The sequence below is a fragment of the Hypanus sabinus genome, chromosome 3 (genome assembly GCF_030144855.1).
Source record: "Hypanus sabinus isolate sHypSab1 chromosome 3, sHypSab1.hap1, whole genome shotgun sequence".
Lineage (NCBI taxonomy): Eukaryota > Metazoa > Chordata > Chondrichthyes > Myliobatiformes > Dasyatidae > Hypanus > Hypanus sabinus.
The window spans coordinates 115203627-115230716 of NC_082708.1; the positions used below are offsets into that span (position 1 = coordinate 115203627).

A 27090-nucleotide genomic window follows, 5' to 3' on the forward strand; every position below is an offset into this window, starting at 1 on the left:
TTATTGAATATAAGTAAAAAAAAGCTAATACTTGTAACTTGGAATTACATGATGGGAAAGGACTTTGCCAATAGTTGTGTCTTCTAAGATGATTTGTAATTTTCAAAAGATTGGATAATGAAATTATTAAAAAGATAAGAATATTTATGTTCTGTGCTTGTTATGGGTCAATTATAGGGATTACATAGCTAAGGAGCACCTTTAACACATGAAACACCTACTATTATTGTCTCAGACAAATTTACAGTTATCAAACCCATGACATTTGAACAGATGCATTATTCTCCTAAATATTACCTTTTGCTCAACTGGCTTTTAAGAAGCAGCCAGACTCCTGTCAGTTCCTAGCAAGTTTCATAATTAATCTTTCCTGATATATTTACTTCTGTCTCAGATGATACGTGCAGATCAATTTATTTTGCAATGTGTTCCATATCAGTGTGGTGGTTCAGTCCGAAGTCTGTGGTCTGGTCCGTGGACTCCGGGTTTTCTGGCGGCCCCTTGCTGTGGTTGGACTTAACTAGAAACATCTGAGGCTCATATTGGAACTGGGAATAAAAGTGGTCCTGGTATTGAGTGTGGGTGAGGGGTTGTCTTGTCAAGATACTCATGGCACAGGTGGCTGGTGGAAGACTAGAATGGACTCTTGCCATCCTTGGGGCTGTGTTGGAGAACCATGGCTTCTGGGAGTCTTGCTGGCAGTAGTTGGAGTGGTCATTGTGGTATGGATTCAGCTGTTTCCTGGGCCAGATGGGTGTCTGTCAGCCACTCTGAGCGAGGTAGGGATCTGGTTGCTTCCGTATCCAGCCAAGGTGGCTGGCTGTAATGGCTACTTGGAGCTACCCTGATGCAGAGGTGGAACTGTCTGTTGTTCCTTGGTGTTTGTCTCTTCCTGTCCTTGCCCCTTTGGGGTAAGTCTGGCTGTTCTGCTGTTGCCCTGTAGGGGGATCTGTCTTGTCTTGTCTTTGCCTCTGATGTGTAGGTCAGGCTGTTCTGTTACCTGAAGGATGGTCCTGCCCCACCTTGGTGTGGAGTTATAGATGAGTCCCGGCTTGATGGAGGACAAGTCCTGGATCCATGTTGATGTACAGTTCCTAGTCTGCCCCTAGCTCCAGCTTCTGAGATCCCCAAGTTCCAAGCCCGCAGCCTCCAGCCTCAAGCCTCGACCCAAGCCCGCAGCCTCCAGCCTCAAGCCTCGACCCAAGCCCGCAGCCTCCAGCCTCAAGCCTCGACCCAAGCCCGCAGCCTCCAGCCTCAAGCCTCGACCCAAGCCCGCAGCCTCCAGCCTCAAGCCTCGACCCAAGCCCGCAGCCTCCAGCCTCAAGCCTCGACCCAAGCCCGCAGCCTCCAGCCTCAAGCCTCGACCCAAGCCCGCAGCCTCCAGCCTCAAGCCTCGACCCAAGCCCGCAGCCTCCAGCCTCAAGCCTCGACCCAAGCCCGCAGCCTCCAGCCTCAAGCCTCGACCCAAGCCCGCAGCCTCCAGCCTCAAGCCTCGACCCAAGCCCGCAGCCTCCAGCCTCAAGCCTCGACCCAAGCCCGCAGCCTCCAGCCTCAAGCCTCGACCCAAGCCCGCAGCCTCCAGCCTCAAGCCTCGACCCAAGCCCGCAGCCTCCAGCCTCAAGCCTCGACCCAAGCCCGCAGCCTCCAGCCTCAAGCCTCGACCCAAGCCCGCAGCCTCCAGCCTCAAGACCCCAAGTCCCTAACCAAGCCTTGTCATGTTCTCACCTAGGTTTGGAGTTCCGAGCCTGAGGCAAGGCCCAGGTTCTGGGTCCTTGTCCAGTCTCGGGCTCAGAGTCCACCCGAGGCTCCTTGTTCACAGTCCCTTGTCCTGGTCTGGCTTCCTCTGCCTAGACTGCATCCCGTCCCATCCTTGGGTTCTGTCTCATCCTGTTTCTGGGACTCCAGTGTCTGTGTCCTGCATTTGGGTCCTGATTCAACACCTGACTTATGACAAGCTGTAGTGGTCCTTTTGATGGAAGTGGATCAGAAGGGGTTTTGCATCCCATTATGCCACTACAGCCAGTGCAGTAATATTATCAGCTGGCATAGTCAGCTTGTGTCTCCTATAACCATCAGTTTGGAACAGGCTTGGGCTGGGCTAAATGCTCAGGCTATTTGGCAGTTTGGGACATTGTGGAGCTAGCAGGTGCACTTCTCCCTAACTTACAGTCACACAAAATCCACCATTCTCCCCCAAAGTATTTAATATAAACTTGGTTATAAGGTGTGCATTTTTAATGCTGTCACTCTTGAGCAGAATTTGGACTGACCATTTGTACATAGAATTACCAGCATGGAAATAGAAAGTTCAGGCTTGTGACCATGTTCATGGTCCAGTCAAGCATAAATCACAAGCTGTTTATCTCTTGGCCCTTATTAACCATAACAATTTCAAATTAGGAGAGTGATTCAGATTTCATAACAATTCTGTGAAGGAAGTGAATGGATACCAGCACTGAGGAAAAACAGATAGTCTGTTTCTTTCATCTGCTTCCACAGAACAGTTGCACTGTTCCTGCTGAGCACAATCACCTTTTCTCGATTGTGGTATTTCTTTGCACTGATAACAACAGACTCTTTGTACAGATGGCAGTCCTGGAAAGCCCTTCATTTCCAGATATACCAGTCATTATCTTCTTACCCTACACTTAACTGCCTCATTCGTAAGCTGTATATCATAGAAACACAGCAATGTGAACAGGAATTTGCCACAGACCATTTCAAACCTCTCATCAGTTTTTAAACTGTGATTTTAGAAGTAACAGCCTTGACCCCATTTGTTTACAGGATCTCTTTGGTTTTACTGCCTACAGATACCGTGCTTCAAAATTCAATAAGCTTAATGTTACCTGTGAATCTTGACTGCTCCTGAATCTACATTACACACTGTGTAAAAAAAACAAATAAAACCATGTCTCTCCTTTATTCTCATTCAAATAGAGGTTACAACATATAAGTCTTTCCATATAACTTCATTCAAGACCTAGTACTATGCCTCTCACTAATTCTCCCTCCAATGATTAAGGAACCTTTGTCTTGCCTGGAATATTCTTTCTTGATCAGTGAGGGCATCAAAGGTTATGGGGAGAAGGTAGGGGAATGGGGTTGAGAGGGATAATAAATCAGCCATGCAAGAACGGCAGAGCAGACTCAATGGGCAAAGTGACCTAATCAGATTCATATGTCTTATGGAATAGTTCACTCTTCATAGTCACTGTACTTAGGAATCATCTGAGAATAATAATATCATAGGTGTGAGGCTATGATTTACAGACAGCTGGTCAAGTTGGCATTGGTTTTAAACCCCATATTGGCTTCATACTGTCACTAAGATGACTCCACAACTAGAACAAAGATTAACCTGACAGTTATCAAACTATTTCTCAGAAATATGATTTCTTATTTAGTCCTTCTTTAAAAAAAGGTGCCAATCAATTACCCAAAGCATCTCACTTCCTAGAAAGGAAACACAAAACTAATTTCATCTGAAAGCTCAGACCAACTTCAAGATCTCAGGCTCAAATATCATTTTTCATCACATTTAAAACCAAACCCTTTATCTGCATTAAAATACCTGAGGAAGCAGATAAACTGCTAACAGCTTGCAGTTGTTAAACTGATTATCCAACTCATTCAATTCTTTTCATGTACATCAATAATCTTTTTACAGTGTCTCCTGGGGTTTGCATGGGTATGTCAACAACTTTGATTAATCAATTGCTAGCAGACTGACACATAGGAAACTGAAAGAATCTATTCAGTCCTTTCTGAGCCATCATTATTGTATGTGCACGGCCTTCAAACAAAATCCCCAGGGGCTGGCATTCTTACTCTAGCTCCTCTTCCATTTCTAATGTTACTTATGCTAATCTTTTGCAAACAATGAATGAAACCCCACCTCCTTTTCTCTTCCCAACGGTCAAACTTTCGGACACTGTTTTCTTACTTTAACTATACCAATTGATTTGAATATTTTGGATAAGTTGTTGATTTGTGCCTGAACTAATTCAAGGATTTACAGATAAGAACAAACTGGAATTGGTATTAACTTTTTTAAAGTCTTAAAGGCATTGCATTTTACAATATTACTGCCTAAAATATATTAGTCCCATAATGCATACGATAAGACTCCTCAGCAGAGAAACACACTATGTAGCATTAGGACTGTAATTTTGTCATGTTTCTAGATACACAGAGTTCACACAGGACAACACTAGTTTAAGAGAACTCCAGAGCTTTACCATACAGCTAACATACAAGACTCCAGCTTTCAAAGGTTGGTAAACTGAGGAGATTGCAGATAGAGAGACAATGAAGGCTAGGGGCACGTGCCTAGCTGAGCTGCTGCCTCACACCTCTAGTAGAGGGCCTAGGTCAGGGGTCAGCAACCTTTACCACTGAAAGAGCCACTTGGACCCGTTTCCCACAGAAAAGAAAACACTGGGAGCCGCAAAACCCGTTTGACATTTAAAATGAAATAACACTGCATACAACGTTTTTTTTTGCCTTTATGCTATGTATAAACAAACTATAATGTGTTGCATTTATGAAATTGATGAACTCCTGCAGAGAAAACGAAATTACATTTCTGCATGCAACAAAAACATTTTGAACTCCGAAAAAAAGACGTTGGGTTGAAAGTTACTTTTAAGTAAAATATTCAATGTCTATTTGAGTCCTTCTTGTATTTATGAAAAACGCCGAACTTAAATTTTCCGCCAGCAGCAAACCAAAAATAACGTCAGCCAGCTGTCATCCTGAAAAATGAAAGGACTATTTCACTGAACTATGAAAAAATATGAATATAAGTAAAATAATAGGCAATTAAAATATTTATCATACTTGGTTAATGGGATTTCTGCTCCTGGACCTCAGCGCACAGCGTCTGCACATCAGGGCTGTATGATGTCACCTTCATCTTTACACAGGATCGCAAGCTGTCATCTGTGAGGTTTTCAATATCACTCCATTTGTGTTTCTGAGCAAGAACGGCCTTCTGACGGGCAACATCTTCAAGGTCTGCTGTCAAGCGTCTAAACTTGGACACCCATATGTCTTTGTCGGCTATGTCGGCCAGTTCCATCTCAAGATCAGGTTGACTCACACCTGCCAATGCAGTCGTATTCAGTAGGGAAGGATCGATGCTTAAGGGAGTGACCGGGAAGGATAATGTGTTTTTTTCCTCTCTGAACTCACAGAAGCGTTTCCCAAACGATGTTTGCATTGCGATGATTGCAGAATGTAAATACTCCGAAATTATCATGTCGTGACCTTGTTTGAACTCTCTCAAATTGGGGAAGTGAGACAAAGTGCCTTTCTGTAAATCTCTGGCAAGCACTGTCAACTTGCGCTCGAATGCCAAAACATCCTCCAACATGTGCAGGGCTGTACGTCCTTTCCCCTGAAGAGCTGTGTTCAGCGTGTTCAGGTGCGCTGTCATGTCTACCATGAAGTGTAGCTTTTCCAGCCACTCTGGCTGTTCCAGCTCAGGAAAGGTGAGCCCTTTGCTGCCCAGGAAAGTTTTCACTTCTTCCAGACACGCGACAAAGCGTTTCAGCACCTTCCGTCTGGACAGCCAGCGATAAAAACACGTTGTAGCGGTGTCAGTAAACTGCAGTCAAAGATAGCTTTATTCGAACTAAACAGCCTTGCTTTTAAGCCTCCCTCAACCCAGCCCCCATGGACGCAGATGCTGCAAAAGACGCGTACTCACAAACCCCCGTAGGCTATCTCCCTTAGCCGGAATGCTGGCTAATTGTGAGCCGTTTCGGATGTGGCAGGAAATGTGTCGCTACACTTAGGTTGTACAAGATCACCATAATTACATTTCAAAAGCTAACAAACTAACATAAAATACATTTTAATTAAATACTGACCAATTATTTCCCAAAGCCACAGGGAGCCGCAGCACAGAGGTGAAAGAGCCACAAATGGCTCGGGAGCCGCAGGTTGCCGACCCCCGGCCTAGGTTCAATTCTCATGACGGGTGTCGCCCTCATGCAGTATTCAGTCTCGCTTTCTTGTTTGGTGCAGACATCATGGGCCAAAGTGTGCTGTACTGTTCAACATTCTATATCCACTGGCTGCTCCAGCTTCCTCCCTCAATCGGGCCTGACATTTTGCCAACCCTGTCCTCTGCCTGCCTTTAACACCAGAAAGGTTTGAGATTCTGCAGGATCAATTTATATATTCTACATAGTTCAAAAACTAGTTTCTTTGTGCTTGCTGTTTCCATAAGGATTATTGCATTCTCTCTGTAATGCAATGGAAATCTTTCCATTGTGGTGGTTCTGTATAAGGGTTCTAACTATTCTCCTATCAGAAGCAGCTTTTAAACAGAAAGTAGATTCTCATTCATCTGTGAACAAAGTGGCTTAGAATGAGGTTTATCCTACTCACCTCCTCCAACCCCCAGCTCCTTCTCTTCCTCCTACTGCCCTTCTTTCTCCTCCTCTTCCCTCCACCATCTTTTCTTCCCCACTTTTTTTGCTCCTCTGGTTCATCCTCGTGCTGGAATACTATTGAGTAGGGGCTTTGATCTCACAATTAATAAGTTGTTCATGCTACATCAGATATGGTGGATGATGATGAAAGTTGATACTCTGCTTGGTGAGAACTGGAGGATAGCCTGCTGATCCAAACAGCAGGATCTCATCTTGGAGGGCAAGGTAATATTGACTAAGTTCCTTCAGACGCCTGCACAGAATGGAACCAACTAAAGAGGAACGAGCTTTTAATCTTCCCAGATCCACCTGAGGCAATAAGGCAGCTGACATCTGGTAGTTAAAGTAGCTTGCTCAAGAACAAAAGTCATACAAGGTCCTTGCAAACTTGGTATTGGCCCTAAGGAATTTCTTCAATGGTTCAGCATGACTTGAGCAATGAACCCAAGTGAATCATAAAGAAACCTGCGTTATGCAGCGCTGTCCAAAAATTATGTGAATGTAGTCTAACACTACCTATTCCATGTTTCCATAAGCAAAGACTCCAGGATCTAAGGGCACAGCCTCAGAATAAAGGGGCATCCCTTTATAACTAAGATGGGCAGGAATTTATTAGCCAAAGGGTGATGAATCTGTGATTTGATCCCACAAAGGACAGTAGAGATCAAGTGATTGAGTAGATTTAAGGCGGAGAGGGCTTTTAATTGACAAAAGAGTTAAGGCTTATATGGAGAAGATTGTAGAAAGCAGTTGAATGGCACAGCAGACTCAATAAGCTGAATAGCCTAATTCTTCTCCTATATTATTTAGTTCTATAGACTTGACAGCCTTGACTTCAACAGGTAAGGTAGTCCAGGCACAGTGATGGGCTTCACATCTCGCCTCAAAAGGCCACCTATGCTGGTAATGGCAGCTTCTGCAAACAGGAGAGATACTGCTCCTTGGGAAGGTTGATCAGTTAGCATGGTTCCCTGCAGACTCTTTGTGGATATGGGCTCCACATGTCATTCTTTAAAATGCTTCCAACTTCAGGGTCTCTGGTCTTGCCTTCAGTCCCTATGATAACTGCTCTCTAGTTCCAAAACATCCAAAGATGTTAAGGGATTTACACTCAATGGCCAGTGTATCAGGCACAAGAGTGTACCACAGTGACCACAGGAGTGGAACCCAGTTCAGCTCCACAATCCTTTATCCGAAATCCTTGGGGCCAGTTGCATTTTGGAATTCAGAACTTTTCGGATTTCAGAATCCCTCCTTATTGGTTCCGGGACCCCCTGTGGATACCAAAAAACACATATGCTCAAGTCCCTTACTTAACCTGTCTCAGTGCAGGTGGACTCTAGGACCCGGTGGAATCCAGACCTACGCACATCCTCCCGTATACTTTAAACCATCTCTAGATTACTTATAATACCCAAGACAATGTAAATGCTATGTAAGTAGTTGTTATACTGTATTGCTTAGGGAATAATGACAAGAAAAATATATTAAATTTCCAACAAAAACATTCAATAAAACATAAAAATATACAGCTTCAAACGAACTGAATCAAACACCTTGTAAATGACTTATTGGAATAAATGTAGAACATCACTGTCACTATAAAACTTCAGTAACTTGTCTTTCTGTTTCTTTAAATCATATACAGTGGTAGTTCCGACATCATATTCTTCAGTAAGACACTGCACAGACACACCACAATCAAGCTTCTGTAATAACTCCACTTTCTGCGTTATTGATAATGATAGATGCTTTCTTCCCTTTTTCTCATTGTTACCCATTGGGGTATCTGCAGCTCTTTTAGACATTTTCACAGTGAAATTAAACACAAAGTCAACAGTGAACACAAAATATTAGTGAACAGCAATTGCACGTGTAACCAGTACGAGCGCTGAGCCACAACTGACGTCTGGCGGCCTCTGCTAGTGCTGCCAAGTCACACCTTTTTGGATTTCAGAATTTCAGATAAAGGATTGTGGACCTGTATAATCTTCTGTCTCTATAGCCCATCCACTTCAAAGTTCAAAATGTTGTGCATTCAGAGATGCTCTTTTGCACACACTATTGTAACGTGTGGTTATTTGAGTTATTGTCACCTTCCTGTCAGCTCGAGACAGTCTGGCCAGTCTCCTCTGACCTCTCCATTAACAAGGCACTTTCGCCCACAGAACTGCTAATCACTGGACATTTTGTTTTTGTTTTTCACACCATTCTCTGTAAACTCTTCAGACTTTGCACATGAAAATCTCAAAAGATCAGCAGTTTCTGAGGCGCTCACTTCACCAATCATTCCATGCTCACTTAGATCACATTACTTCCCCATTCTGATGTCTGGGCTGAACAATAACTGAACCTCTTGACCATGTCTGCATGCTTTTATGCATTGAGTAGCTGCCACATGATTGGCTGGTTAGATATTTGCATTAACAAGTAGAAGTACCTTAGTAAGTTTCTACTAAGTCCAAATGATAATCCAGCTCACTCGAAGGCTGGGTGGCCAACAGAAAAAGGTTTCAGCCTCTGGAGTCAGCCTTCTGCTTGGCGTGCAACAGAATGCAAATATTGTTTCCGAAAGTGACAGCAGTCCTTTAAACAACATTGATGGTCACCAAGCCTCCCAATGAACTGTGGTTGTACTTAAAATGGATCAGTTCAGAAATGCTAGGGAAGGTAAAGGCACTAAGAATCTTTGGATGAGCCCCTTGCCAAAAGTGCCCAGTAAACTGCTCTGAAAAAAAGCATCAATACTGGGTTTTGCTGCAGAAAGGAATCAAGTTTGACCTATGGTGAATGTCCATTCATCTTCAGCTTCCTCCAACCCCATTTACAGTGTTTATCAGTATAATTTCTTATTTTCCTTCAGCTTTGCCACCAGCAATAAAGCTTCCCAACCACCAAAAACATCACTCACTTCCTTACACAAGATTTCTTAATTCAAAAATACTTCCGAAAACCTCTTTGTTCACGCCTTGCATTAACTTTTTCTAAATCCCTCTTGTGAAACTTATCAGGACTTCTCACTTTACTGAAGAGGAAAATTTCAAAGTTCAAAGTAAATGTTATTATCAAAGTATATATGCTGTATGTCACCATATACAACCCTGACATTCATTTGCTTGTGGGCATACTCAACAAATCTATAGAATACCAACCATAACAGAATCAATGAAAGACCACCCAACTAGGGCATTCACCAGAGTGCAGAAAACAACAAACTGGGCAAGTACAAAAAGAAGAAACAATGCAGTCAGTCAATATACTTTCAAGTACACATCTACAGAATTTTGTCAAAGTTTTAGATGCTAGGCCGAAACTCCACAAATTCCTAAGGAAGTAGAGGCACTGGTAGATTTATGGCATGATTACTTCTTGGGGCATTTCAGGGCTGTATCTCATGTTGAAAGCTGCAGCCAAAGTTTGTTTTCTTTCCTCCATGTTTAAGTCCAGTCCAAATTGTTTGTATGTATAACAATATTTTACTGTTCATTGAAACACATCATTCAGGCAGTGGAAGATCATGTAAAGAGGCTTACATTGAAGATTATCAGAAAGAACCAACTCGAACCATCCTCAGTTGCAGCTCAAGTAGATTGCTGTTTACTCTCACTGAATTCAGAGATAATTCTCAGTTCAGAGACAGTTCTGGAGATCTATTTTTCTGGCTGTACCTGTGAAGATCCTATGTGGCTGCAATAAGAGGTACTGACAGGCTAACGTCCTCTAATGGAAGAGTAAAGCTGTCAGAAGAAACTTCAGTACAAGATAATATACTTATCAACCAGTAGATTGCACAACAAGGAGATGATCAGTTTGATACTAAACACAATGTGTTGCTCAGTAGCTTCAGAGTTTGTACTTAGAGATAGCTCTGCTTTCTAAACTCAATTTGTAATTTGTATTATCAGCATTATTAGTATAGTGGCTGAGTGCTTACATAAAATCACTTTTTGTTAGATAAGCACGGACTGTTCTTTGCTTTCAGTTATGTACGGCAAAACTTCAGATGATTGACACTTACCAACCTTTGCATTGAATGATTCTACTCTAATTGCCACTAAAATTTCTGAGTGATATTTGATCTTTCTTTACTTTTCCCTTTGTCTTTAAATGCCTCTTTTAAGCAAGGCTTCAATTACACTGTGAATAACTGGTCTTTACACACACCAGTGGGCTTTGCCATCCTATTCCATTAATCACAGTTCAAACAACATTAATATTGATCTTTGTACAATGGGAACATAAATTCTATATAAGAATAAAACTGACAACTGTATTTTAGCAAACAATCCATCCCTGTATGAAAATTTATATTGCATGCTGGATGCTTATAATTTAAATAAATTAGTACTATCCATTATTTCATTGGATTGCAATTTCCAATAGTCAAACAAGTTAAAATGATTCCCAGCAAAAGGTCTTGTAGCCGACCCTCCTTTCACCCTTAAGCCCAAATAGGATCATCTTGGCTTGAGGAGGCACACCTGATACCTATTGGCTGGCAGGTGTATATAAGGGGCCCTGGGTGTGAGTCTGGCTGGGCTGCTGTTTGTTCTGTCTATCCTGTTTTGATCTGTTTGCCCTGGCTTGGAGTATCCACTGTTAATCAACTAGTTCTGTAAGTCTGTTCTTGTAGTCACCCTGGCCTGAACTCCCTTCTGATCCCTTGCCTCTGTTGGGTATGCAGGCTGGACTGCTGTTGCCTGGTGGGGGACTCTGACCCTTTCCTACCCCTCTCTTCTGATGGATTGTGCCCTGTGACCTGCCCAGGCCCCTGTGTTCCTACCTGGAAGGCTGGGCTCTGCCCAGAAGTTATGTGGCCTGCCTGGGGGCTATCCTCCCAACATTCCTTGTCCCATAGACCCATCCTTTAGCCTTTGCCATGAACTCCAGGGTCCAGCCTTTGCCATGAACTATCTCTGAACTCCAGGATACCTTTGAATGCCACATCCCTCATGCATGCCACCGTCTTCCCATCTTGTTCTATCCTTTAGTTGTTCTGTCCTGCCCCTAGTACTTCAGTGCCTGTGTCCTGCATTTGGGTCCAGTCTCCATGTCCCCATGTGACACAATGAGCTGTCAGAGGAAGTAGTTGAAGCAAACACATTAACAACATTTATAGACACTGAGACAGGTACTTGAATAGTAAAGGGTTAGAGGGATATAGGCCAAATATGGGCATAGGTTACATGGACATATTGTTGGCATAAACCAATTGGTCCAAAGGCTCTATTTCTGTGTTGTGACTCTACCTTCATAAAAGGTTCATATAGCTCAGTTGTATGTTCAATGTTCTTTATACCATTGCCATTTTAATTACTTTGATTGCAATAGAACACATTATAAGCAAGCCTACTGAGATGGAAATTACTGTTTCAACCTTGAGGTGTGGTCCTGTCTAACTGCCCTTCTCCTTCTCTTCCTCCCATAATACGCTATCCTCTATCAGATTCCTTCTCCAGCCCTTGACCTTCCCCACCCACCTGGCTTCACCCATTATGTTCCAACTAGCCCCCTCCCCACCACTGTTTTATTCTGGCAACTTCCATCTTCCTTCTCAGTCCTGATGAAGGGTCTTGGTCCAAAACATTGACTATCTATTCATTTCCATTGATCATGCTTGACATGCTGAGTTTCTCCAGCATTTTCTGCATTGCTTTGGATTTGCAGAATAGGCAGACTTTCTCATGTTTGCTATTTTAAATGGATATTGTCTCCATTGTATGAATGGACAGATGAGTGACATGAGTGCATTAAACTTTCGTCTGACAATATCAATAATGCTATAGTAATGACATGTTGATCACAAAGCTATTGGTTCAAGCATTTTAGCAGCTAGTTTTACACTGGGCCCAGGAATTAAGTGCTCCACAAATGCCACAAGTTTTAAGCCAAATAAAGCAAGGCAGAAGAGAAAAGGAGAAACAAAAACACAATGTTTTTGTTGCAGTATTTCCTCCGGTCTAACTGTAACCTCTGCTGCTTTGCAAACTGCTAAGTGGTTTGTTCCTAAAGGGAAAATCTGCAGTGAGCCTTTTATTTCCAACAATGGGTTAAATCCCCTTTTATTCTTCCTTCCTGTTTTAAAGCAAAATTTCATGAAAGGCAGATACCTCAGTTTGAACTCAATAGCCTGACCTTGCACTTCATTAGCTTTATCGCCTTTTTTATGGAATTAGCAGCCCTTTAGACACTGTCGGTGAATAACAGTTCTATACAGTCATGTGAAAGCACTGTCGAACAGTGAAATTTCAGTCTCTTTGGGATTCTATGTTTTAAGATTCATCTTCACTTTATTCCAACAAAATGTTTATTATTCTATGACCTATTAATGATAAAACACAGAAGGTTAATAAAAATATTGGAAGGTTTTAACTTACACTTCATCCATCACTTTCCAGAAGTTTAGCTTCTCTATGCAGCAGGGATGAATAATCCCCTTAGAAATAGAACACCTCTGCATACCATGGCAAAGACATGGCACCTTGAAGGATAAATCTTCTTTAATATGTGGCTGTGATTTACAGCCTCAACAACTTGTACAACAAGCTGTCCTTTGACATCACTCATCAATTCTTGGAACAGTACAGATTGAAACTCTCTTGACCAGCACTCTTGTGATGGGAGTTGTGCCAGACAATAGAAACTGCCTCTGAACAGGAGAACTGAGTTTCTATAAATTGGAATCACTGTAGTCTGATACTATAAAAACTGCTCTGGTAGGTTAATTGCCTATAGATTAGTATAGATTCAAGTTAATGTTAGAGTTTAGCTAGATCTGTTAACAAGATGGCGCCAACGGCGATGTCCTGTGGACAGTTCATGAAACTACTTCTCCTACTTTTAAGTATGCTTCTGCTACTAACCTGCACATGATTGGAGCCTGTAATTTACATTTTGATGGTTTTTGGGGCTGCTGAGCAATATGGCACTTTTGCTGCGTCCAGAAGAATTTGGAAAGGATAAGGGCAAGGCTGAGAATGAAGTGTGTGACTTGATGTCAGGGCACGAACCCATTATTGGGTCCATTACTTAACTTGAAATTGACGAGGCCAAGAGCGGAAGGCAAGCAGGTGCTCTGCGACACTTCCCTGCATTTGACCGGTCCTCCTCTCCCTCTAACTCACTGCTGCCAGAGGAAGGTGCAGGAGTCTTGGATCACGGCCAAGGTTTGACCAGAGATGTTCGTGGCTTGGACTCATTTTTAGAGGACTTTGTGGTTCATCTTATATCGTTTGTGTTTCTGGTTTCTGCTTACCCGTATTATTACTATTTTGCTGATTTTGGTTGGGAAGCTTCAGCATGGACTGGTTCTGTGGCCTGCCGTCAACAAATGACACAGGGCTAAACTGAACTGAACATTCCTAGACCTTTGTAAGGACTCTGTGGTTTGATGTTTAATATTCTGGACGTTATTCACTCGTTTTTGACATTTGTGTAATATTTTTTGTGTTGTGGATGTTTGATGCTCTTTCTGAATGGGTTCCAAGGTGTTTCCTTGATTCGTGGGTGCCTGCGGGAGGATAAACCTCAGTGTTGGATACTGGACACATACTTCGAGAATAAATGTGCTTCGAATCTTTGATCTTAGTTTGCACAGATCTGTGTATATAGTTATTTAGGGATACAGCATGGAACAGGGCCTTCTCACTCAATGAGCTCCAGCCCCAGCAAACCTCCTATAATACTAGCCTAGCCACAGGACAATTTATATTGACAAATTAATCTATTAACCGGTATATCTTTGGACTGTGGGAGGAAACTGGAGCACCTGGAGGAAGCCCATGCAGTTCACAGGGAAAACCATAGTTACAGATGGTGCAGGAATTGAACTCCAAGCTCCAGAACACCTCGAGCTGTAATAGCATTGCACTAACCACTACCCTACCATGGCTCTCTGTACTACGGACTCAAGAGATGCTGGACCATGGGAGTTGCCAGACCATGGAACGGGAGTTTCAACCTATATTTCTAAGTGTTGGTCTTGTGCTGTGTCAACACAATGAAGGGCCAGTCACTATTAGACACATTGGCAATAACTGATTGGGCAAAACAGTGGAAATCATTTAATAAATATGATGAAGCAGAATGCACGATGAATCATGATAACTGAAGTTATCCCTTGGTAATTGATGCAGACAATATCTGGAATGTGGGTCAGAAGTGTCCTGTTTTGTTTGTTAATAGAAAGCTGGGTGAACAGTGCCCCAGCACTAAAGCTGCTGGTGATGTGGAAATTGTAGTTCTTTTAAACCGAGCTCAAACCGGCCACTCTGATTAGAGAGACCGCTAGGGCAGAAACAAAGGCAGTGTCCAAACAAAATTAGCATCCCAAAGCACTTCTTGGGTGGGAGAGGGAGATCATTTCCAATCTAAAAACATGGATTACCATAATCTGTAGCCCCATGACTGTTTTCTTTGTAAAGCAGAATCATCCTTTAATCTTTTACTGGGGTCACCTCTTGTGAAATTGTCTCAATTTAAGTTATTGGCTGTTCTAAACATTGCACTAAGTAGTAAATTTTTGTGCAAGAGTTTAAATGAGATAAAAGGATTCTAAAAAATTCACACTACGGTGAGAGAACAGGACAAGTTAGCAATGACAACATGCCCAGATATTAGACTGTGCAGCTGCCTTCCAACCTTAACCCCAACTAAGCATCAAACTACCAACCCCAGCCTTGACCACCACTCTTACGCCTGCACCACCAGCCCGAGAACTCTCACAAAGTCGCATTTGTGATCTACCCTATCCATGTCCAATAACGTTCTACCAATTCACTGTTGCAACTGAACTTTGCTCAACTTTAACCCATCTAGTAGAAAATCCATTTGAGCATAATTGTTACTAAATGCGTCTCTTTATTGAGCAGCAATACTTGCTGTGGGTTTACACTGAGTGTGCTACTATAGAGTGATGCCCCATGCAGCTTATGTTGATAAAAGAGTGAAATACATAACATCACTGTATCACTATACAAAGCAATTCATGAAATCTTTATGCTTTAAATTAGTTGGCTCTTCTTGCAGAAAGTTAATGACATGTGATTTATGTTAACTATCATATATTTCAGGTTTAAAATGTACATGGCAAATAAGGACATAATGCAGAAATATGTGAAATCATCCACATTGACCGACAAACTAAGAATGCAGAACATTTTTTAAATGGTGTCAGACAGGGAAATTTTGGAGTTCACAAGGAGCTAGTATTCTTATGCACAAATCATTGAAAGCTATTATACAGCTGCCTGCAAGCAAATAGGGGGTCAAACTTGCACTGACCTCTGTTACAAGAGGATTTGCTAACAGGAGTATGAATGATTTATTATAAAAGGCCTTGGTGCACATGTTATTGTGCACAATTTTGGCATTTTTTTAACCTTAAAAAGCACTGAAATACCACCCTTGACATTAAATTTTAACATGGCCAAGATTAATAATCAAAAGAAAAGAGTAGATTGTCTTTAGTGCCACTTGGCTTCTCTTGAATAAAATGGATTCATCATCATCATTATGTGCCGTATTACATGATGTAGGTGATCATGGTCTCATGACCATGACTGCTCTTGGCAAATTTTTCTACAGAAGTGGCTTGGCATTGCCTTCTTGTGGGTAGTGTCTTTACAGGGCAGGTGACGCGATCCATCATCAATACTCGTCAGAGGTCGCTTAACCAGGACTTGTGATCTGCACCAGCTGTTCATACGACCATCCACCACCTGCTCCCGTGGCTCCACGTGATCCTGATTTGTGGGGGAAGGGGGGCTAAACAGATGCTGCATCTTGTCCAGGGGTGACCTGCAGGCCAGCGGAGGGAAGGAACGCCTTACACCTCCTTTGATAGAGACGTATCTCCACCCTGCCACCCATAGAGTGGATTATGGAGGGATTAAATTTGAATCAAATCAGAAGGAGAGGTCAATGGGCTGTGTAACTCTGTACTCTCTGTCCCTTTTATGTCCTGAAACTAAGTATCTGATCTGGTTCCCATCACTAAACAGATGAATTGCTTTTATACAGTGAAGGAAGTAATGAAGCAGATACAACTACCGCCAATTAGCTCAGAGCATCACCTCTCCTCATTAGCAAACACAGCAATTACAGACTGGTTGCTGTTTTGCAATTATTACGAGATCTGCCAAATCTCTTTAGTGCAATTTAAACTAAATGATAAAGAAACCGACACACATACCGTCTGCTGTATCTGGGAGAATGATGATGCGAGTTGTGGGATACTGCTTGCCAACCTGACCGCCCATCGGCATGCTGAGTGTGATGTTGAAGCTCTCCTCCTCTTCATAAAGTGAGTCATCTATGATGACAACGCGACAGAATTTTTCTGTCTCTTCCTTGTCAAATCGAATCACACTTGTGTGATCTTCTGGCCGGCTGATAAAGTCAGAATATGACAAGATGGTACTTGGAGTAGTTCCTGTGGCGGTAGCTGGAGATAAGGCGTGCACTCATTAAACATTCTCCAGGACAAATCTGAGTCCACTTTTATACAGAAGAATCGCATTTATAAGGCACTTGCATTTATAATTCTTGTGTAAAGCATTTGGCTACGCTATTGTTAAGGCATATTCTAGAGTTAGGGTATGTAGCAAATATTAATTTCAGCAGCAAGCAATCTTCAGATTTTAATGTCCACTGTAGATTAAATTGAAAATGCAGCTCTGAACAATAGTCTCCGTGGGATTGATTGCAAACCAGGGAACACCCATTCACTTTATGTCTGCTTATGCATGAATCAAGAGAGACAATGCTGATTAATATTCATTTTGGGTGTGAGGAAGGGTGTGTATGAAATTCCAAAGGAAGCATTGTAGATACATTGTAACTATAGAATTGTCCTGCTGTTACCTTTGATCTTTAACATATAAAAATGTTATGCCATATTGGGTCAGGCAGGCCTCTACTTTCAAGGGAGTCTCAAATATGATGCCTGTATACAGTACTCATTTTGCTAGAATAAAGGATCCTATGTCCATTAGCTTCAGTGTCTCTCTCAGTTTGTCACTCACTTTGTTCACAGTTGCATTATTAGTCTGAAAGAAACTCAAGTATTTATGAGCTTACCTTGCTGTGTGAAGCAGATGACCATGAGTTCCTGGGTAAAATCTCCAGACCGCTTCACAGGAACAAACACTTCACCAGTATCCTCCTCAATCCTGTACTCTGACTGTGGAATGTAAACTGTTGACTCTGTTAGAAAGGTCAGTAAGAAGGCCTTGAGACAAAACTGGAGCAAGTACTTGAATACCTCGACACAGAGGCATGTTGAGACTTCACTGAACACTAGAACACTTAGATCATAGTTTTGACTCATAATGAGACTGTATCAAACATAAAATAATTAAACCATAGCAAACACTGATTTACTGAACTCTGACTTGGCAAAGCAGATTCTAGCACAATACACCCTTCAAATATCTTTTCACAAACATACTGAGTAGCCTCATTGGGAAAACACAAAGTTTAAAGTTCAAAAGTTTGAAATAAAATTTATTTAAAAAGTACAGTGAATTTCAGTTAATTGTGCCTACCGTTAATTGAGACAGCCACTTATTTGAGACAACTCTTAAAGAATGAAAACTAATCGAGAAAATAGCTGGGATTTCTATCATTTATTTTGGACAATATGTCACTTAATTGGATCAGGAAATTGTTGTTGAATTGCTTAAAACTAGCATCAGTCATCTTTAGACACTACACTGTGGTTAGAGTAAAGTTTTTGCATAACGTCAGCTGTGTCACTGCATTCAAAAAGCAGTGATTTTTGTCACTGATAGTTGACAACGAAAAAGCAGTAAGACAATTCAGAACAGTCTTGTCCACTGTGGTTTCAATCGTTCAGGACTGGAGATGCCAGAAAAGGCTGGGAATGGAAATGAAATGATTCCACTACTTCAGCAAGTTAGGGACTACGAAGAAGTTGAAGGTATCGACAATCATCTTGAATATTACAATGAAAATGAAGGTTTAAATGATGCAATCATTAAAGACAGTCCATTATCTGCACTAGGTGTCTGCACAGATTTTGTTCATTTATAGTCAATCTAAAGAATATGGCAACTTACTTTGGATTAGTTCTTCTAACAATAACTATTATGCATATATAGTTTTTTAGTACTGGAGTACTGTTCCTACTTCTGCTGTATTTCATTTAAATGCATAATATATAATTTGTTCCTCAGTTAAACAGTGGTTTGTTTTATTTATATAACTTTTAACTATTTCTATGAAATTTCAGCTAATTGGGGCAGCTGCTTAATTGGGCCAAAATGTACTGGTCTCGATGTATCCCAATTAACTGAGATCCACTGTACATAAAGTTGCCATATACTATCATGAGATTCAGTTTCTTGCAGGCATTTGCAGGAAAACAAGTACAATAGAATTTATGAAAATCTATACATAAACATATACCGACAAACAACGAATGTGTGAAAGACAAATTGTGAAAATAAACAATAATATTGAGAACATAAGTTGTAAAGAGACCTTGAAAGTGAGTCTGCAGATTGGAAAATCAGTTAGGAAGTGCGGTGACTGAAGTGAGTGAAGTTATCCACGCTGGTTCATGGTTGAAGTCTAATAACTGTGCCTGCCCAGGTGTTGTGGGACTTGAAGCTCCTGTAGCTCCTGTCCAACGGTATTAGTGAGAAGAGAGCATAGCCTGGATGGTCTTTAATGATGGATGCTGCTTTCTTGTGGCAGCACTCCTTGAAAATGAACTCAGTGGTGGAGAGGGCTTTGTCTATGACAGACTGGGCTATATCCTCCAATTTCTGTAGTCCTTTCCATTCATGGGCATTGGTGTTTCCATACCAAGCCATGATGCATCCAGTCAGGATACTCTCCACTGGGCATCTATTGAAGTCCATCAAATGTTTTGTTGACGTGCCAATCTATGAAATCTCCTAAGCAAGTAGAGGTGCTGTTGTGACTTCTTTGTTATGGCACTTACGTGCTGATTCCAGGACAGAACTTCTGATATGAGAACACCAAGGAATTTAAAACTACTAATCCTCTCCACCTCCAATCCACTGAGGATAGCTCATGGACCCTTGGCTTCATCCTCCATCAGCTCTTTCATTTTGCTGATGTTGAGTGAGAGATTGTTATGGCATCACTCAACCAGATTTTCAATCTCCTTGGAAAAATATTGATCCGCCACCATTTTGGCCCCGGTGCAGTTAGAAAACCAGCTTCCCCACGGTGCCAGAGACACAAGTTAAATCCCAGCTTCTAATGTGAGATGTTTATATGTTCTCCTTGCATCTCTATGAGTTCCCTTACATATCCTAAAAGGTGTGTGGGTTAACGGGTTGATTGGCCACTGATTGTTGCAAGTAGATAGGTGAGTGATAGGCTCTGGGAGGAATTGATGAGAATGTGGGGAGAATAACTGTACTTGACCAAAATCCAAAAGCAGGCAAGAGGCTAGATATCTCAGGGTGATATGAGATATCACCTAAAGCTTTTCCAGGACAAAGCAGCTACTTAAATGGTATTCCATTTCCACCCTACACCGTTATTCCTCTACCAGTTGGTATATTCTATGTATGCCATCCTCATAATGCACTGTAATTACTTGCCTTGGTTACCTGTGAAAACCTTCCAGTTTGTAACCTTTACCTTCAGTTTGTATAAAGGCAGGAATTTCAAGTGAAACCATGATCTCCAAGTCATGCAGCATCCTGATTTGGAATTTTATATTGCTGCTCCTTCTTTGCTACTGGGTCCAGACACTGGAATGCTTTACTCAGAGCACTGTTGGAACTGAAAGAGTGCCTTCACCAGCATTTGGTTTATGAGGGCAGCAGACCCTCACTCTTTTAAGTCGATTCTGGATTGACTCTAAATGCTCATCTTAAACCTTCACATTCAGATTCAGTTTATTGTCATTTAAAAACCACAAATGCAATGCAGTTAAGAAATGAGACAACGTTCCTCCAGAATGATATCACAAAAGCACACGACAAAACAGACAACATCAGAAAATCCACATAACATTTGGCAATCCCCAATCCAGAGTCCGGAGAGGCTGCTGCATATTAATATCGCACTACCGTCTTAGCGCGTTCCCCGGAAAGGAGCTCCAAATCCACCAGACAAACAAAACCAAAAACTAAAGCTACAAGACCTGCACAAAACCACATAGTTACAACATATAGTTACAACAGTGCAAACAATAGCATAATTGATAAAAAAACAGACCATGGGCACAGTAAAAATAGTCCAAAGGTGTTAAAAGGTTATAAGTTCTAAAGAAATCACTACACAGTTTCCACAAGTCCTCAGGGTCCCCGATTGACTTGTCATCCCACGCCAGCGGCAGAAGAGAATATCCCCGCTATGGACTTCAACGGCGCCGGCCGACTCGGCCTCGCAGACGCAGCACACACCAAAACCTTCTTATATTCATTACAAATATTCCATGAACATGGTGTATACAAAGTACACTGCAGTTACTTGCTGAGACTATTCTTAAAGCATCTGCAAACACATGACCTCTGAAGCGTCCTTAGCAATTGGTTGATTTTTTTTTCCCCACTTTTTTGCGGTTCTTAAGCTTCTCAGTGTTTGCCTCTCTGCATATTCATCAGAATCTCTGTCCTGTGTGTTGAAGATGGTGTAATTGTTACTTGACTTCTCTACAAAATCAATACAGATCCATATTCATTGCTTGCTCGTCTTCCCATTGCTCCTCTAAAGGTTCCATCTATGGCTGGATATCAGACCTCCTTGAGAGAGAACAAGATATCTGCAAATCTATCTCTGAGTTGATATTTCAGTGCTCTGAACACTAGAAATTCACATCAGAAATATGCTTCATATTTATTGATTTATGCTTGTGTTAATGAGGAACCATTCAAAAATTAATCTCTATGTGGACACATCCTATGAGCTCAACAATGACTACTATTAAAATCAATGTGTTTATCCAAACCTGGCATTCTTGGGAATGTTGTGTACATACCATCTTCTGGATCGATGATCTCAACAGTAGCTGTTTCTGGGAAATCCAGTGCAGCCATGACAGGGTTGGACAGAACAATCCGGAAAGTTTCTGAAGTCTCATATTCATTATCGGCCAGTATCTTCACTTTCCAAGTAGCAGTTGATTGGCCAGGGTTGAACTGGACCTGTTTTTGCAATTTTCCTCTGAAATCTTTATCTCTTTCAGCAGTGCCATCCTTGGTGGCAATACCTGCAGGATAATGGAAACAAAAACTGACACCATCCTTGATTGTGTGGTTGAATTTTTATTGCAACTTTAGCTTTGCAGAAAATCGATGAAGTAAATGGTTACTTGAGACACTGCACTGTATTATATATTCCTAACTTCTGATCATCTGCTCTGGGGCACCCAGGGGCTGTGAAAGATGATTGAGAAATGCAAGTCCTTATTATTTATGCCGGTGCTGTGGGACTGTTGCAGCTGCGTGGGATGTCTTGGGAAGCAAGTTATGCCTATATTGTTTAGACACACTAGATTTGATTTTCATACCCTATGTTAACACAAAAGCCTGCAGTGGAATTAAAGGGGGCAGTGAACTGAGAGCAGTCTTGCTGATGGAAAAGATGTAGTGGAAAGAACCTACAAAATATTTGAGGTTCAGTACCTTACGTACGTATTCATGGCTGTGTTAATAAATACCATCGCACACAAAATCCATTCCCAAAGGAACACTCTCAATGGGCTAAGGAGTGCTGGATTTAGGGCGTTAAATGGAATGTAAATCTGATTGGATTTATATTGGCCAGAAGGTTTAATCCACAAAATTAAAGTCTCTGTGATGAAGATGAATATCATTACAATTTTTCCTAGCAGAGTTGTACCATGATATTAAGTAGAAGGTCAGCATTTTGCTCCATTGTTAGCCAAAATCATCAAAACAAAAGAAGGTGTATTAAAACAATTCCTAGATATAAACTTCAACCTTTGTCAGAATAACTTAGGCATCGCTTCACTAAAGCTCATTTGTTTCTTTCATGATTCCACTGATCCCTATCAGGCTTGTGGTTCAGTGAAAGGCTGTTAAATAAATCAGAAGTTAAAATAATTGGTTTTTAAATTAAGCACGAACCTTACAAAAAGAAATAGGAACCTTTTGAAAATATCTTTCCTATTATATCCAAATGTCATGCTTGTAATGAATTCAACAAAGTAGGAAAAAAAATGGGACAGAGGACCTTTTACATACAATACTTTACATTGGGTTGCATTATTAAACTATACTTGCACATATTTTTTGAGGAATAACAAAACTCTATGAGGATTCTTCCCTGAAACACCAGTAATACTGCTCTTGGATTTTCTATTTCCTATGAGGTCACAGAAGGTGCTTACCAACAAAGGATGTTTCTCCCAAATATCCCCTTCGCTTCAATGTTACTTCCAAGAAATGTGAATCTTCATCTACAAGGTAATAGTCCCTCTCCAAGGAAATCCAAGCCCAGTTCAGACGGAATGGCTGACTCTTCAACTTGTTCCCTCCTGCAAATGAGTGAACCACAGCTCTAAATTTCCCAAGTATAAGACTCCCAGGAATTAGTAGCCATTAAGTAAGAAAGTAAGCAACAAATTAGCTTTTATTACAAACAAGAGAAAATCTGCAGATGCTTGAAATCCGAGCAACACAGACAAAATGCTGGAGGAACTCAGCAGGCCAGACAACATCTACAGTCGACGCTTCAGGCCAAAACTCGTTATTGCAAGGATGTTACTACGCATAGTTTTGGTCCAAGTAAGACTCATTGGGATGAGAAAATTTCCCTATCATGAGAGGCCAAAGAAGTTGGAGAAAGAGGAGTGAGTTTATGGAAACATATAATAGCCTTAGAAGGAATGGCAGACTCAATGCTCAGACGCTTCGGCCAGTGGTAGTCACAAATGAGGAAACATTGTTATGGGACAGGAAACAGACATTTAAAATGAGAGGAATGGAAATGTTTTTGTGCAGAGCCCAGTAAAGCTCAGAAATCCTCTACCCTGGAGGGTTGTGTGGCTATATAATATGCAAAAATTAAAAATGGAAGTAGATAAATTTTTGAAATATGCAGAATTGAGAGTTATCTTGAATAGCAGGCTAGGATAAGCGGCCAAGTGCCCTACTCATAGCTCCACTTTTCTTGTATTCTTAGATGGTATAGCCTATATGTAACTCCAGGCCTGCTGCATACATTTGACTGTTAACTCACTTGGTAAACCACTCTGATATAGGTGGCTCAGCCCCACTTTCTCAAGGCCAGTTAGAGGGACAGTCCATGCTGACCTTATCTGCAATGCCCACATCGCAAAAACCGAAAATCTTCTTTTCCATTGCATTCATTATTTATCTTTTAAAAAACACCTAAAATCATTATCTGGCCACCATCAGATTGCTGTTGATTGTTTCACATTCAAAACCAACATGAGCCTAAAAATGATTATTAGTTTTAAAATGCGTGAGAATTTTGGGACTTGGGAATTCCCTTTATTAAAGCAAATCTTTGTTAAATCTGAGAAACAAATTGAGTTGCAATTACTTTTAGGAGTGAATTGAACTAAAGTCACAAAATGAATTGACTGAATCACAGAACAAATGGATAAGATTTTAAGTTATTGTTCTGTCTAACACCTAGCATTCAATGTCACCATGCAGAGGATAATATAGTTGATGCATCAGAAACACTCATAACAGGACAGACTTCATAGGATTTAACAATTGGCATGTGCCTATTGAAAATGATGACTGTTTATGTAGTGCTTCATGTACATGAAATCAGACCAGCAGCAGAATGGGCTGCTTTTATTTCTCGCACTTCAGTTCCTCTCACAGATTCCTCACGAGGTCAGGTCACTCTCAATTCTGCCCTTTGCCGCTATGGCTAGTGGGGTGAACCTCGGAGCCTTTGATGGTGAGACTGGTTCAAGCTGGCTTTTAGGAAAGGTCACATGATGTTAAGGATTTAAAAGGTCTTGTTATAGAAATATTACTTTGACTCTGCCTGATTGATGTTGATCAAAAGCATCCGTGAGAATAAAGAAAATGTGACCAAGATTATCTTTTTGTCAAGAGCAACGTTTGTTTTCAAAGACAAATTCTGTCACTGGAAGTTAAAATAAAGCAGCGCATATCAGAATAGTTGCTCTCTGATATTTATTGTTCTTGATTTTATGTTTTTTTCTTTTTTGCTAAGTTAATGTTAATAAAAATTAAATAGAAGTAATCTCTATATGTTTGGTTATCTCTAAGCACTGTCATAAGGATCGCTACAGAAAATCTTTCCTACCAAATGTAATAAGCATATACAACAGTTCATCTCTGTGCAACAGGAGAACATACATCATAGTACAAACACGAGGAAATCTGCAGATGCTGGAAATTCAAGCAACACACACAAAATGCTGCCGGAACACAGCAGGCCAGGCAGTATCTATAGGGAGAAGCTCTGTCGACGTTTCGGGCCGAGACCCTTCGTCAGGACTAACTGAAAGGAAAGATAGTAAGAGATTTGAAAGTAGTGGGGGGAGGGGGAAATGCGAAATGATGGGAGAAGACCGGAGGGGGTGGGATGAAGCTAAGAGCTAGAAAGGTGATTGGCGAAAGTGATCCAGAGCTGGAGAAGGGAAAGGATCATGGGATGGGAGGCCTCAGGAGAAAGAAAGGAGGGGGGAGCACCAGAGGGAGATGGAGAACAGGCAAACAAACTAAATATGTCAGGGATGGGGTAAGAAGGGGAGGAGGGACATTAACAGAAGTTAGAGAAGTCAATGTTCATGCCATCAGGTTGGAGGTTACCCAGCCGGTATATAAGGTGTTGTTCCTCCAACCTGAGTTTGGATTCACTTTGACAATAGAGGAGCCCATGGATAGACATATCAGAATGGGAATGGGACGTGGAATTAAAATGTATGGCCACTGCGAGATCCTGTTTTTTCTGGCAGACCGAGTGTAGGTGTTCAGCGAAACGGTGTCCCAGTCTGAGTCGGGTCTCACCAATATATAAAAGGCCACGCCGGGAGCAGCGGACGCAGTATACCACACCAGCCAACTCACAGGTGAAGTGTCGCCTCACCTGGAAGGACTGTCTGGGGCCCTGAATGGTGGTGAGGAAGGAAGTGTAAGGGCAGGTGTAGTCCCTCCTCCCCTTCCTACCCCATCCCTGACATATTTAGTTGTTTGCCTGTTCACCATCTCCCTCTGGTGTTCCCCCCCCCCACTCCTTTCTTTCTCCCGAGGCCTCCCGTCCCATGATCCTTTCCCTTCTCCAGCTCTGTATCACTTTCACCAATCACCTTTCCAGCTCTTAGCTTCATCCCACCCCCTCCGGTCTTCTCCTATCATTTCGCATTTCCCCCTCCCCCCCACTACTTTCAAATCTCTTACTATCTTTCCTTTCAGTTAGTCCAGACGAAGGGTCTCGGCCCGAAACGTCAACAGCGCTTCTCCCTATAGATGCTGCCTGGCCTGCTGTGTTCCACCAGCATTTTGTGTGTATCATAGTACATTAGTCTCTTTTTTATTATTTTGTACATTGTCATCGCAGATTGGTAAATTATTATTGTGTATATTATTATTCTGTACTTTATTATTAGTTAAGTGTGTTTTTTAAATGTTGCTGCTATAACGAAGTAATTTCCCACTCAGGAACAATAAAGTATTTATTATTAATATAATCTCACAAGGAATGAGTTAAATAACATTTGGGTGATTCTTCAGTAAACTGGATCAGCATCCTTGTTTAATTAAACATCTTTTACCACAACCCATCTGTCTTGCCTGTATGTCATCCCAGTAGAATCTACTTCTGTCCCATGTGGCTCGCTGCTCTGACTGCAGGTTTGTCAAAAGATCCCAGCAATCATCAGCCCAGACCCCAGAAATCCAAATACACTACATCCACAGGTTCCCCAATGTTACATCCTTAGATAACGCAAGCAAATTGGTCAAATATTATTTATCCTTCATTAAATGATGTTGATTCAGCTCTTATTATTTTTAGCTTTCATATATGACTAGCAATTTCTTCTTTGATTACTGACTCTAGCGTCTTGACAATGGTATAGCTAAAAGACCAAAAGATTGCTGTTTTTTTCCCATCTTTTCCCCATCTTAAACAATGGAGCCATACTTGTTGTTTACCCTCCTGAAACTTAGTAAGCTTTGAGAAACTTTGCTCCACTACCTCTGCATAGACTTCCTTTAAAGTGCCATCAGTCATCATTCTGCCCTATCTGTCGAAGAATCCACAGTTCCAACATAAACTTTAAGAGAATTTCAGAACCCAGAGCACTGGGAAATGCCAAAGGTTCTGCCCTATCTGCCCATAACTTTCAGCAAATTTGTCAGCACACTGAAGATGATTGCATGATGAAGGAATTCCTAAACTTGCTTGACTCATTAGAAAATCCATCAGGTTCACCATAGCACATGAACAATGAATTGCTTCATTTGAATGGAAGAGAACAGCTGTAAGGACCATCTAAGCTCAGATACATTTTTTAAATTAATTCATTTAAATATTTATTACTAATTAAACTGCTAACTTTTATAGTGTTTCACTCTTTAAAAAAAGTTACCAGTTCAATTGATTATTTTAGTTCTAAGATTAATCAATTTTTGCTAACCAAGGCTATTAACAACTACATAAC

At 41.4% G+C, this 27090-nt stretch overlaps 2 protein-coding genes across 2 annotated transcripts in view; both read right to left on the reverse strand.

Moving 5' to 3' along the window:
- LOC132390931 (FRAS1-related extracellular matrix protein 2-like) overlaps positions 1-27090 on the reverse strand; it is a 132276-nt gene that overhangs the window by 49937 nt on the left and 55249 nt on the right. Inside the window, exons 3-6 of the mRNA XM_059963466.1 lie at positions 22804-22950; positions 21430-21660; positions 17523-17648; positions 16636-16887 (exon numbers count right to left, since the gene is read on the reverse strand). Coding sequence (XP_059819449.1) covers positions 16636-16887; positions 17523-17648; positions 21430-21660; positions 22804-22950 — 756 coding nt within the window. The remainder of the gene's footprint in view (positions 1-16635; positions 16888-17522; positions 17649-21429; positions 21661-22803; positions 22951-27090) is intronic.
- On the reverse strand, positions 4523-5956 carry LOC132390818 (general transcription factor II-I repeat domain-containing protein 2-like). Its single transcript, XM_059963362.1, has 2 exons — positions 4843-5956; positions 4523-4757 (listed from the first exon to the last, which is right to left on the reverse strand). Exon 1 carries the CDS (start codon positions 5447-5449, stop codon positions 4847-4849), a length of 603 nt encoding a protein of 200 aa, XP_059819345.1. The 5' UTR covers positions 5450-5956; the 3' UTR covers positions 4523-4757; positions 4843-4846.

Excerpts from the sequence above, each read along its gene's own strand:
- LOC132390818 (XM_059963362.1), bottom strand. The coding sequence starts at position 5,449 with ATGGTAGACATGACAGCGCACCTGAACACGCTGAACACAGCTCTTCAG.